Genomic DNA, 13,585 nt, shown 5'->3' with positions numbered 1-13,585 from the left:
ACGTGTGAATATTCTGCTTATAAACTAGACATAGACATATAATCCTTGTGCTTCAAGGACTAATTAGTCCGTGGTCTTCCATGGAGAAGAACAAAGATAATAGATAATGGTCTATGTTATGCAACATACTTTACAGTCATGACCTCATTTAATCTTCATCTGACCCTACGATGACGTAGGTTCTATAATTAGCCTCATTCTACAGATAAAGAAACACTTAATCACAATGAATTACATTTATGTTAAAATTTAGCATAAAGATGCTTCCTCATCAATCATCACATTTGATCCTGAAAATAGGAGCTGGGGCTCAGAGAGGCAAAATGACCTTCCCAAGGTCACACAGCCAGAAGTGACGGGGTCAGAATCAGAAGTCACATGGCCTGAGACCAAGTCCAGCATATTCTTTCCAATGTAACATGTGAGTACAGTAACACATGGCTGTATGTCTTTTCTTAAGATTTATCATTGACTGGGTGTCAGTTTGGCATCAAAAGAGCACTAAAAATGAATAAATTAATGCATCCAAAATTAAAGCCTGGGCATTAGGTTCAACACATATTTATATCAACAAATCCATATTTAGTGCTATTTAGAAGCAATAACTCAAATAGCTAAATATACTTATCATTAAAATTAAATAGGAAAGACTATAACAACTCAGGCCTTATGAAAACTGTTGCATCATGTGAGCTAAGAAGATTGTTTTAAAATTATTTATTTATTTATTTGTTTATTTATTTTTTTATTTTTAGAGAGAGGGGAAAGGGGAGAGGGCGAGAAACATCACTGTGTGGTTGTCTCTCACTTGTGTCCCCAACTGGGGACCTGATGTACAACCTAGTCATGTGCCCTGACTGGGAATCGAACCAGCGACACTTGGCTCGCAGGCCGATGCTCAATCCACTGAGCCACAGCAGCCAGGGCCTGAAGATATATATATATTTTTTAAAGGCTCGGGTGGCCTTGGGTGAGCATTCACATGCTTGCTGTCTCCCTGCGGTCGGCCTCCGCTGGCTGAACTTTTTTCCCTAAGAAACATCAGCCTGTTCGTGGGCCTCTGGGTGCTGAGAGCAGCCCACAGGGGACTGACGCTGGGCCCACTATGTCCTTCTGGGGTAGAGGTCACTGGGCATGACATAGCTTAGGAGTCTGCATTACGTTAATTCACACAGGACTGGGGTGCTCAGACATTCTTTGATCCTGGCCTGACATTCAAGCAAGTCACAACACAAGATTATATTTGGTTGGAGATATTCCTTATACTCGTCCCTTTCCTGGTTAGGAAACAGGTCTGACCCCAGGTGACCAGGTAAGATGACAGCCAAAGTAGAGCCAGAACCCAACATTAATCTTCTCCCCCAGCCCCAATAGAGCTGATTCCCCCATTTCTGCATGACCTGGAAAGCAGAACGTCCCTGGGTTTCTTGGGTATAGGGGCAGAGCAAAACAGTACTGTCATTTATGAATCAGACTGCTAGATTTAATAAAATATAAAATTTCCAGTGGATCAAAGGTAAAATTATGACAATTAATAATGAAATTAAACACAAACTAGAGCAAGAATTCTCAGACAGGCAAAACAAAGCTTCATTGCAGTAACAATATAACTTTTGAAAGCACTGACAATAACTGACATCTAAGCAGATATTAAGTGAAATTCTTCTATTTTCAGCATTTATTAAACAATCTTCTGTAAGTTAGACAGTATCCTAGAAAACGTGGAGCCATTACTTCGAATGGTTGAGCCCCAACGTGGTGCAGAGGCATCTTGGGGAATAATTTGGGGCACAGGCCCTTTTGCTCCTGGCCCCGTGAAGTCCAGCAGGAGGATTTGGTGGACTCGTCTCAGTCCTGGAGGGTCATTTACTAGGATCAGAAATGTCCGCCTCTGTTGCAGACATGATGAGAGCCCCAACTCAAGTGCTGTCTCATTAGGCAGTCCCCCAGGGAAGTGCTTTCTGCTGGAGGGCAGAGGACACGTCCCGGTTCTGTGACAGTCCCTGTTACACTGGTGTTCGCTTCCATTGTCAGGAGCAACCCGATATGGATGCTATCTTGGGTCACTTTACTCATGAAGAAATTGCCATCGACCGCTCAACAGATGTCAGATCCCCTTAGGCTTCATTTCATAAACCTCAAAGTTCCTCAAAGCAGAATTAAGGGGCTATTCTGAAGCAAAACCTCTCTCTGTCTCTCTCGGTAGAGACAGCCTCACGCAGTGGGGAGGAGTCGGGCGCCTTACCTGGTATCTGTCCATGGTAGAGATGAGGAGGGTGAAGGAAATGGCAGTGGCCGCCATGGCGTGGGTAGAGGGCATTCCATACTCAGCAATCACTCTCTTCTCCAGTTTCACGACAGGAGGGGAGAAGGGGCGGGGCCACTTCAAGATATCCTTGGCCACCTGACCAATATACATCACCAGCTGCAAAACCAAAGGACCGAGATGAGTCTAACCAAATAAGTAATATCGGTGAACTCCAAAGCTTCATGAATTTGTGGGGGCGGGGGGTGGGAGGAATCCCATTTGTTGGCCGAAATCCTCTTTCTTTCAGACCCAGCTACCTATTGCAAAAGTCTTGCAGGGTGATATCTAATTGGTAAAAACAGAAACAGGCCTGCTGGATTCCACAGAGCAACTAAGACGTGACATGAACTCTTTCTTTTATTCATATATTTAACAAGCATTTATATAGTTCCGATGTGTGCCCAGCACTGTTCCATTGCAAATGCATATTAACTTACCTCACCCGATAACATCTGTAAAGGGCAGACCCCACTGTACAGATGAGTAAGCCACTGTATACAGTCAGCAAATGGTGGGACTCACCGCATGCGCATCCAAAGAGTCTGGCTTCAAAGTCTGTGCCTTAAACAGCCACCTGGTAGTATCTACTCAAACAGAGGGTGATCCTGGGTTAAAAGACCACCTAATGGTCAAGTGAGACAGCCGTTGTTTTCATGTTTTAACCAGAAAAGTGACTGTTCTATAAACATCTAGCTAACATTTTTTTGAATGCTACTGTTACTCCTGTTATGTGCAGGCAACATACTGGGTTTGATTTAACTTCGCTCAACAGTCAGAGGCATCAGTAAAATCAATGGTGTGGCATTTTCAGTCCTAAAATAAAGGCAACTCAATCTGGAGTTTTTAAAAAATGACTTTTGCATGATGCCATCAATGAAGAAACTTCCACTCCCTTTCAGTTTTTTCTTAAAGCGAGACAGAAATCAGAATTGGGTTTCTATAGCCCCAGAAATGAACAGGATTGTTAACAACAGGTATCTGTTTTGTCAGAGAGCCATTTACAAGAGGACGATTTCAGGATCTGTTATAAAAGAGGGAAAAGGAAACCCTTCTACTTAAGTCTCTGCATTTGCAACTCTAAGTATGGTCTAAGAACGACACCACACGGGTGCAAGTTTAAAACGCAGCTCCCAGGCCCCGGCAGGGACCTACTGAATTGGAGCCCCCGGTTGTGAGCACATGGGGGTTTGAGAAGCCGGGCTCCACATGGTATTCTTGCACAGGTCATTCGGTCATGGGCTTTAATCATAAACTTTCAGGCCTTACCATGACCATATTGATCTTACTAGGGCTTTATTTAGCTCGTGATGGATGGATGGGGTTCCCCTGCTTTGGAACAAAACCCACTATGGGAGAACTATTTTGGAATACCTCTGATTAGTCAGCCAGATCGCCTTAGGCTTTCTCAAATTCTGGTGCTTCCCTTTAGCTCGGTTAGTGTTTAGTGGCCGGTTCATTCGGAGCTTTATTGCAGCAGAGTCAGTAGCCCCGGAAGGCACTGCCTATGTTTCTGTGCCCGGCCGCCACTTTGCTCAGGATTAAACACCAAGACCCACTGTCAGTGCACAGCAGGCCAAAGCCACAGGCTTTAAAGCCCCGGTGAGAATCATTCTGAATTCCAGAGCTGCGACTTCTAATTGGACTTTGAAACCTAACCTCTTTACCGTCCCCTTATTACCAGGAACCATTGTCCTGGAAACCAGCTCACTCTTTTACGTTTCAGCCTCCCTCCCACGAACCTGTTAAAACCACATCAGACTGACTGTTATCTGGCGAGCTGAAAAACTTGCAGATATTATTGATCACCAAGAATTCTCAGAGGCTGCCTGAGCTATATTTTCAAGCCTGCCCCCTCGCCACTCACCAACATAAACAAAATAGTACAGGCACTGTGACTAATTCTAGTTTGCTCAAAAATACTTTAAAATCCTTGGAGACAGGGAACCTTAAGATCATGAAGTGAAGAGACTGGGCCATGCTCATTCAGACAAAATTCACTTTCCTTGGGCTTCACGAGTTCCTCTGACTTCATTTCTATTTCACCTTCTGTGTTTGAAGGATGTTTTTAAGAATCAGGGCAGTTGTTCACTTCATTTTAAAATATTACCACAGCTCTACCTTGTTTCCGATCAATAAATTTCAGATGGCAATTTCTGTAAGGACAGTTCTCTTTGAACAAGAAAAACAGAGTTCTATTTTTCAAGTCATACAGAAAGAGTACCACTTACAGGGGGCAGGTCCTGTCTCACATTCATTGCAACAAACCTACGACGGGCCAAGCTCTGTATTAGGTCTCCATCCCTGAGTGGGAAAAAGTCACACCAACAGAGGGTCTCAGCATAATGCAAACACGCCGTGAGAAAAATTATCCACAGAATCCTATGGGTATGTAAATGTGCAGAGACAGACTTTGGTTCAACCCGGAGGACCCGGAGCATGAGGGCTGAATGTCAAAGGGAGATTGTTTAACTAAGATGAGGGATGGGTCGAGAGGCATCTAGGTTGCAAGCAAAGCATGAGCGAAGGCTTGGAGAAGTGATGCTGGGAGGTCAGGAGTTTAAACCGTGAGGCAGACCACTTCTGCTCTGTTAGAATGGCCATGGTTAAAGGGACGGAACATACAGGGTGTTAGCGGGGACGGGAAGTCCCTGGGAGTCTCATGCACCACTGGAGGGCATGCCAAACATGGTTCTCATTTGCGAAAGTTCAAAGTTTAGGGGCTTTCTTTTTGTCCAGATTAGGTTCCCTTCACACATGCCCAAATTCTCCCACTTGTCTTAGCTGGCAGAGAATTTATCACGGAACCATGGAACTGGTGATAAGAACAGTAAAGGGTTACTCTCAAGCCTTCAGATCTAAGTGTTCTTGGTCCCTAATGGGGGTACTGCTGGCTACATTTCCTTAGGCTAGACTGAGTGTACTGGGGGGTAGCACTTGAGGACGAGGAGCTCTGTCAGGCAGCGGTCCCTGAGCAAACTGAATTAGCAGTTAAGAAGAGGCTGGGAGGAAATGGAGAGCATACTAAGAACAACTCAATATGCAAGCTAACGAAATTACGGGAGCCATAATCACAGGATGTAGGGAAGAAAATTCACTTATGACAACACAGATGACGGCAGGCTTCGGGGAGGGCGCCCTGGATGTGTATCTACTCAACTAATGGGGGAACAGCCGAAAGGACTCTCCTCTTTCTTTATACGACATCTATTTCCATTCTCAGACTGATGTCACGGGCCGAGCTACCAACACTGGGTAGAGCCAGTAAACATTTCCAACAACTGCCAGTGAGATGACCACGAATGGGTTGGCGACCAAGTCTGCGTGCCCAAATTGGTCCAAAGTCTAGAGGCTCAACATGATATCTCTGCAATACCTTCAGTCAGCTGCATATTTAACAATACTCCTATTTACCCCTCACTGTGTGCCCCGCTCCAACTTTTCTGGTTATCATGAAAACAATTGTCCTTCCAACCTGAAAACAGAGACATTCAGAAGGAAGGTTAGGATCCACGCTGTCGTCACAGCTCTGCTCTGCCCCACCGCCATCATCGCCACAAGGAAACCAAAACGACACATGTCACCTATGGAAGAAACTGGCCTTGGTCTGAGATTTAACCTCTCTCCTGGGAAATGTCTACACCCTGTGACAGTCTCTTGCGTACTGAGGCAGAACCTAAGCTCTGGTGTCGTGAGGAGGTCCTCTATCTCAGGAACAAAACCTGTGGTGAGAACAATGGAATGAACAGTCCTCTTGGCCCTGGGGTCTAATTCTGCCTGCAGGTAACACTTTTCTGGCAACCAAAGGGTGCAGACATGCCCCTCGTCAGGCCTGAAGTGAGAACTCAATTCTAGGTTCTAGTCCAGGGCTCCCACATCCTGATTTTTCAGGTTCCCTGATCTAGTAAACATTATGGAAGGGCTGTTTGGGGTAAAAACATAATGACACCAACTTTAGAGCTCAACCAAAAAAATGTCACTCACCACCCTTCACGATGAAAATAGTCTAAGAACTAAGATCACACTGCCTTTGACGAGAGCTTACAGCCATATAAATACTGTCTAACCTGTAAACTCCAAGAACCAAGTTTCCTTTTCATTTCAGCTGCAATCACGACTTTCCTCTGAACGACTGTCTTTTTCTCCTCATCCCCGTCTTTGCTGCTTCGCCCTCACCTTTGGCAGAAGGCCTTCGTTACCACGTTTCTCCCAGGCAGAGAGAAATGGGTCCTCCTCCCCTGGAGTTAACCGACTCTCCTCCTGAAGAGCCAGCCTTTGAGTGGAAAGGGGCAAGAGTCCTGTGGGTCCCCTGCCTGGCGCCTGCTTACTGCAGGGAGCAAGGGAAGGGGGCTGGACGGCAGAGGCAAAGTGGAGGGGAGAGCGCTGGTGTTCCGGTGAGCCAGTGAGTGATTAACTCGTACCTTATTAGGGGGGGGCTGTCGGTCACAGTCTAAACCTCCCCCCACAGGACTGAGGGGCTGTAACCTCCTTGTGACCCTCTGTAGTGGGCAAGGCTGCCAGTGCCTGCCTTCCAGGCCCACAGGGGGCCCCCATGCTCTCATCTCTGGGATCCTTTCTCTGCAATCTCCACATTCCACTCTAAGGCCAAGGGCCAGAGGATGGTGAAGCGTGAAAGCTTTTTTACACAGCAACTGTTGGATGAATGTGTTACCAGATCAGAATCACAGCAAATGTTTGATTTTAAAGATGGAGAAAACCAACTCAACATGGCATGGCCTCGTACTTCTTTTTTTTCTTTTAAATCCTCACTGGAGCACATTTTTTTCATTGCTTAAGAGAGGGAGGGAGGAGGAGAGAGAGAGAGAGGGAGAGGGAGAGAGAGAGAGAGAGAGAGAGAGAGAGAGAGAGAGAGAGAGAGAGAGAGAGAGAGAAAGAGAGAGAGAGAGAGAGAGAGAGAGAAACATTGATCCGTCGCTTCTCATAGGCACCCCAACTGGGGATCGAACTTGCAATCTGGGTATGTGCCCTGACTGGGAATCGAACCTGCGACCTTTCGGTTATGGGACAATGTAGACTCATATTTTTATTTTATCAGCCCCAACCCCACCTCAAGTGGATTCATCATATCCACTTGAGCGGGCACAGTCTCAGCCCAGAACTCTCCCCTCAGCCCCTCACCCGGCTGGCTCCTTCTCATCGTTCAAGCCTTAAGTTGAGTGAAACTAACACAAAGTGCTCTTTCTTGATCATCTCCTTTAAAGTAGGTCTCTGCTCTCACCCTGATTGTGGCACAAATAATAATCACACAATCTTTAATTATTGTGTTGATCTACTGATTACTGTCGTTTTAGCCTATCGCCAAACCCCAGGAGAGTAGGATAGTCTGTCTTGTTCACTGCTTAGTCCTCAGCACTTAGCATAGTATTTCATAACAGGCCCTTGTCAGATGTTTGTTAAATGAATGAATGAATGAATGACTAAAAAGTTGTTCCTCACCAATTACAAAGTAAGAACAAGATCTGATGCTTTTCAAAAAGCAAATAAAATATGGTTTCTGGTTCAGATTCCTTAGCAGTTCACTACTTTTGTACTGAGAAAACCTTGATGGACTCTTAACCAAATCTGTGTCCTGACTATCTGCCAGGGCCCCTGGGGAACCATTTCAGATGGGGAATAATTCCATTTCTAAAAGATCTGTAGGAACTACCTTAGTACTTTGTAGATTTTTCTAGTGTCTCTTTAGCACCCTGAACTATAATTACTTCCTTACATGTCTGACCCCTGATAGGGGACAACTCAAATCATCTTTGTAGAAACAGCCTTTATTTATTTTACTCAATAATTGTTCATTGAGTTGCTATTACATGCCAGATTCAAGGAACAATAAAGAAGCATCCGGGAGGGAGTGTAGACACAAGGATCAGGGTGGTTCGTCTAGAGATAATGTCTGTGCTGAGACTCCCAGCAGCTAGGAGCAGGTGAGATCCTGCGACACTAGGAATGAAGTATAAAGCAGAGCACAGACGTGTTTAAACGCAGGGGCTGGGGAAGCCGTGGGAGGGGGCGTCACCAGGAGTTCTGTGATTCCAGAGGAGAGAAAGGGTAGGGGGAAGGAGGAAGGCAGAGGTCTGGGCAGAGGTCCAACTGTGAAAGATAATTTTAAGGTGCTTGGACATTAATATGCTTTACAGAGCGGTTCGTGGTCCTATTTACATTCCCAATAGGTCATTTTCCATTCTATGGGGAGAGTGAGTGTGAAGGCCCTAAGGACAGCTGGAAGGAAGCTAATTAGAAGGTTAATGTCGTCGTGAAAAATGATGATGCAGGCTCGAACTGAAGTGCCGTTTCCAAAACTGCTGGAAATATAAAACTACCAGGTGCCCGTGATAGAATAAAAGTCTGTGTTAAGTGAATCAGCGCCCACACCGCGGCTCCCTGGAGAACTTGACCCTCACTGCAGAAAACAGCGAGCTGAGGGCGAGGGCCTAAGGGACGTGGAGTGTTTGTGGCGCTGTCTGTTCACTGTGTTTATGTCGGAGCTTTTCTGTTTCACATCCCTCTGTGTTCAGGGAGACCATTTAGATGTTTCAGTTGAAAAGTCCTGCTTTTTGGATCTACCAAGCTCAGGAAAAAAAGCAAGACTGCAGTGGTAAATAACTTAGGATTTATAGCTTGTGGCCAGTACTCTAAGAGGTAATTAAGACTCTAACATAAAATACCATGTAATTTTTTCAATAGATATAAATCTAGTACATAACTTCTAAGATGTACTACAGGGTAAAAAAAAAAATAGTTATGATTCATTACTACAGACCCGATCATACTAGTAATTACATTAACGCCCCTGAATTAACCAGTACATAAAGTAAACACATATTTGATGGCGTTAATCCAGTGGTTTTCAACCTTTTTCTTCTCATGGCACATATAAACTAATTACTGAAGTTCTGGAGCACAGCAAAAAATATATTTTTTGCACATCTGACAAAAATAAATAGGTATAATTTAATTCGTTCACACTAGATGGCTATTGTTGTGCTGAGTACTGTCATTTTTTTATTTGACAATCTAAGGGAAAAATGGGTCAGGACCCCTGACTAAATAGTCAGGTATTGCATGTTTTAAAAATTCTTGCCGGACACTGATTGAAAGTCACTGAGTTAATCAACAGCCTAGGTATTCTAACAGAATTAGAGTGAATTTTCCACCTATTATTTTAAAATGCTATAGCGCTCCTTAATAGTCATATTCTTTGTGAACTATTTATTCATTAGAAACAATAGTAAGACAAGGTAACTGTGTAGACACGGCTGAGAGAAAGGCATTATACAGCAAATTCTCAATGGTTCTCATTAATTCAGGGAAGCCAGCTTTAAAACATATGAAGTGAGAGAAAATACAAGATGTCATTTAATGTTGGGCCATGGAAGGTGCTTTGGGTTACGTTTGAATATAGTTATAGCCAATGCCTGTGCTTTGGAATATAAAACTGAATCAGTAAGTTGCTGTGTGTCTGAGCAGCCCTCTTTCCCAAGCAGATGGTAGTATTATCCTCAGCAAAATGATACCTTCGCCTCATTTTCTTACTATTTATATGTTGCTTTGATTAGAGGAAGAACTCAAATGTCTTCCTGAAAGGTATTCCGCAAGAAGAACTCAAATGTCTTCCTGAAAGGTATTCCGCAAGACGGAAGACCATGTGTTGCCTTAGAGGAGCAAACACAATGTCAGTTTTGCCACACAATGATATCAGAGGGTGAGAGGCACTCCAGGGCTGAAGTCTCTGTGCTTCTTTGTCAAACAAAAAACAAGCCTGGATTTAGGTAAGGACGGACTTTGTTTGAAAGGTTTATGGCAAGACCAAGACCGGGGAAGGGACTTCGCAATTCATTCTTATATCCCACAGCACATATAACTATATTCAAATGTAACACAACAGCACCTTTCACAGCCAAATATTAAGTGGCATCTTATGTGTTCTCTCATTTTGTCCCTGTTACAATAGGGAGACCCCTCTGGTTATGAGGTCTGCAAGTGTTTAATCAGGGGCTTTTCTTTATAGGGAGCAGTGAAGGCTGGAAAGATGTTCCCTAGGAGTGGGGAGGTGGCGAGGACAGTAGATCAGAGCATGGTCACCCTAAAATCAGCTTATTCTCAGGAGGGGCCTGAGTAAGGGTTGTGTGCTGGCCGGGGTGGAAGTGGGTCAATGTTCAGGGGTCTGGGGATGGAGAGAAGCTTAACTCAAGTTTCGTCAAGAAGGTATTTTGTCCAGATAGGCCAGTGGGCACTGAGTTACGCTAGCCATCCATAGGACAAATGGGAATTGGAGGGTTCGTGTCTGGCCCAGACACAGGTAAACAAGGGGGGGCAGCTGTGAGTTTTGTCTAAGTCATATGGGGAAGGGTGAGTCCTTCCTGGAACATAAAAGGGTGGTACCTTGAAGGTTTGTTTTTCAGGACTACAGGGCTCACGTAAAATTCAGAAGGGTCACCTTCGGTTCTTTCTTTTGTTTTTAAGCCGAGAGTATACTGAGTGCTTTATCTAATCAGGTTTTGATTGCAGGAGAAAATGTAGATTTACAAAGGGCTTTGCTGAAAGTACTTTAAGATTAGCTCTGACATTGGTGACCCCCTTCGGGCTCTAACACCATCGGCAACTTTTCGGTTAAGAGCAAGCTGAAGATAAGCTGCCAGGAGCTTTCAGAGAAGCTGACACCAGGCAAAGCCTGAATCTCTAGCCCTGAAACAGTGCCAACTTTCCTTTTAAAGAGAAAACAAAAATGGCCACCTTTACCAAATGTTGGAAGGTCTTTAAGTCCTGCTCGGATTTACCCAGTATAGCTATTAGTGGCTAGTTACAGAGTTTTCCTTGTGAAAATTAATAAAGGAGACCTCAACCAAGACTGGAGTTGGGAGGGCCTATCCGGGGGCTCTCACACCCTAACACTCATTCCTGATCACATCAAACAGGAAGACACCTTCCTTGCACCTCCAATAGAAAGGTGATTTCTACTCTATTACCCAACTAGGAGGAAGGAAGATTTTCCCCTCCCCTGGCAATGGCCAGGCCGATGAGAGACAGGCACAACCCAGCCAATGAGAAGTCACTACATTTTGAATTTCCAATTTCCTCCATTGGGCTCCACAGTTATCACAGCTCTTCCCAAATTCTTCTTTTCTCTATAAAAGAACAGTCCTCTCCTTTGTTCTCCAGACCTGCCTATGGTTTTGCCATTACTTGCATGTCCTGAGCTGCAATTCGCTGCTATTTGTGAATAAATACTTTTTTTGCTGATAAAATAACTAACTTTTATTCTTAAGGTCAACGTCTTTGAGCTTTTATTAGAGGTGCGTTTTCCCATTTAGGGATATTTTTTCTACCTCTTTCACCTACAGTCTAGATTGTTGGGCTCCTTCCAAAGACTCTTCATTTGCTCCAAAGATCCTTTATTTTAAGCCTGACACAGCAGCATGAAGTCAAAGGGAGGGCCAGATTGAAAATGAGACCTGGGTGTCCTTAATATCTCATCCTCAGTTTCATCATGTGTAAATGCAGGTATTAATATGTTACAAAATTAATGGTACACTGAGGTAAGAACATATTTGGAAGCGCTACACCATCTGTGGCACTTTATGCTTTTTTTCCTTAAACATTAGTTTTAGAGACAATGACTGACTTATGGAAATTTTCTTCTTTCCTACTTACATACTCCTAACATCATATTTTAAGTACGGAAATACTACTGAATCTATTTCTATAGAGTTTGCTTATGTCCAGCTGTCTTCATAGTAGAGGTGAAGAGTTGACATGAAACCGATTACACTTGAGTACAATCTCATCATATAAAGAGACAAGAACAAGGGCTTTCTGGTAAACATAGTGGCCTAGGTAAACACGGCTTGTCTCCTTGTACAACCGCATCAAAATTACAATTAAAATATAGAACCATCACTCAGAGCTGCCAGAAATTGAGTTGAATGGAAGTCTGACAGCTATGGAATTGGTAGAAGGGATAGAGATGTAGAACAGGCTGGTGGATTACAATTCAGGAGGGAGATCTCAGGAGACCCACCCCAGAACCTCCCTGCCTAGGGTTCCAGCGCCAAGAAGATAAGTCCCCATGACTTCTGGCTGCAAAAACCAGTGGGGATGGAGTTGGGGGGAGAAAATTCTGGAGCCCCAAGCAGTTCCTCTTAAAGAACCCACACACAGACTTAGAACTCACTCCCTCTGATCTCCAGCAATGAGGTAGCAGCTTGAAAGGCACCAGTGGCATAGAGTGAGACACCAAAGTATCTGGCACCAAGGTGAGAGCTGGAGGACAAAGGGGCAGGTAGAGGTCATTGTCCCTTTTCTGAGCCCTCTCCCAACAGAGCCACAGAGTTGCCAGGCCAGTGTCATATATGAGACTCCATCAACCCGGCTGATACTGTTTGCCCAGAGATCCTAGCCCACCCAACTTATGAGGCCACCCAAGCTGCTTTTCCATATGAACGGCTGGGCTTGGCTCATGCTTCACAACTTCCTAAATCCTATCACACAAGCAACAGTCAGCCTCAGTATCCCCCAGCCCCTATACTTCTTGCTAAATGGCTGCAAGCCTGGCATTAGCAGCAACCAGACTAGATTCATAGCTTGGCTTTGCGTGGGAATCTCCAAGCCATCTCAGGTTGCTTTATAGCTCATCCATGGTGGCCCCAAGCAAAACACAGGTAGGGACTGACTTTGGCTTGCACCACCTGGGAAACCCCAAAGCCTGTACACCCAGTGGACAACTACATACCATGTCAGAGCACCACCACCTTGCCCCCACACAGCTGATCCTTTACAGAGGGTGGAGGTTGGTGGTCAGTGGTCACAGCCAGTCCTTGTAGCTGACTGGCCTGGGTAAACCCCCCCCATTTTTGACCTACCAATAACAATCAAGTCTCAAGTACAAAAGGAGGATATTCTCATCCACATGAAGGGAACAACTCGAGTGTCCAGCTTGAGTGATAGGGGAGGCTGTGCCACTGGACCCTATAGGACCCCTACTACATTAGTCCACACTACCAAGACAGGGAGTCATAGTAGCTCTACCTAATGCATAGAAACAAACATAGGGAGGCTGCCGAAATGAGGAGACAAAGAAACATGGCCCAAGTGAAAGAACAGATCAAAACTCCAAAGAACTAAACAAAATGGAGATAAGTAATCTATCAGCTGCAGAGTTCAAAACACTGGTTGTAAGGATGCTCAAGGAACTTAGTGAGCACTTCAACAGCATAGAAAAGTTCCACACAGAAATGAGGAACACACTAGTTAAAATAAAGAACAATT

The 13,585-nt window shown here is 44.6% G+C and overlaps 1 protein-coding gene across 1 annotated transcript in view; it reads right to left on the bottom strand.

Annotated features, from left to right (window-relative positions):
• The window catches only part of SGPP2 (sphingosine-1-phosphate phosphatase 2), a 94,399-nt gene that overhangs the window by 23,794 nt on the left and 57,020 nt on the right, over window positions 1-13,585 (bottom strand). Inside the window, exon 3 of the mRNA XM_090284609.1 lies at window positions 2,246-2,425. Within this exon, the coding sequence (XP_090140735.1) occupies window positions 2,246-2,425 (180 nt within the window). The remainder of the gene's footprint in view (window positions 1-2,245; window positions 2,426-13,585) is intronic.

This window comes from Furipterus horrens, unplaced genomic scaffold (assembly GCF_987537825.1).
Source record: "Furipterus horrens unplaced genomic scaffold, mFurHor1.1.pri manual_scaffold_1, whole genome shotgun sequence".
Taxonomy (NCBI): Eukaryota; Metazoa; Chordata; class Mammalia; order Chiroptera; family Furipteridae; genus Furipterus; species Furipterus horrens.
Note: the sequence above shows the minus strand (reverse complement) of the source record. Positions and strands in the feature narration are given on the sequence as shown.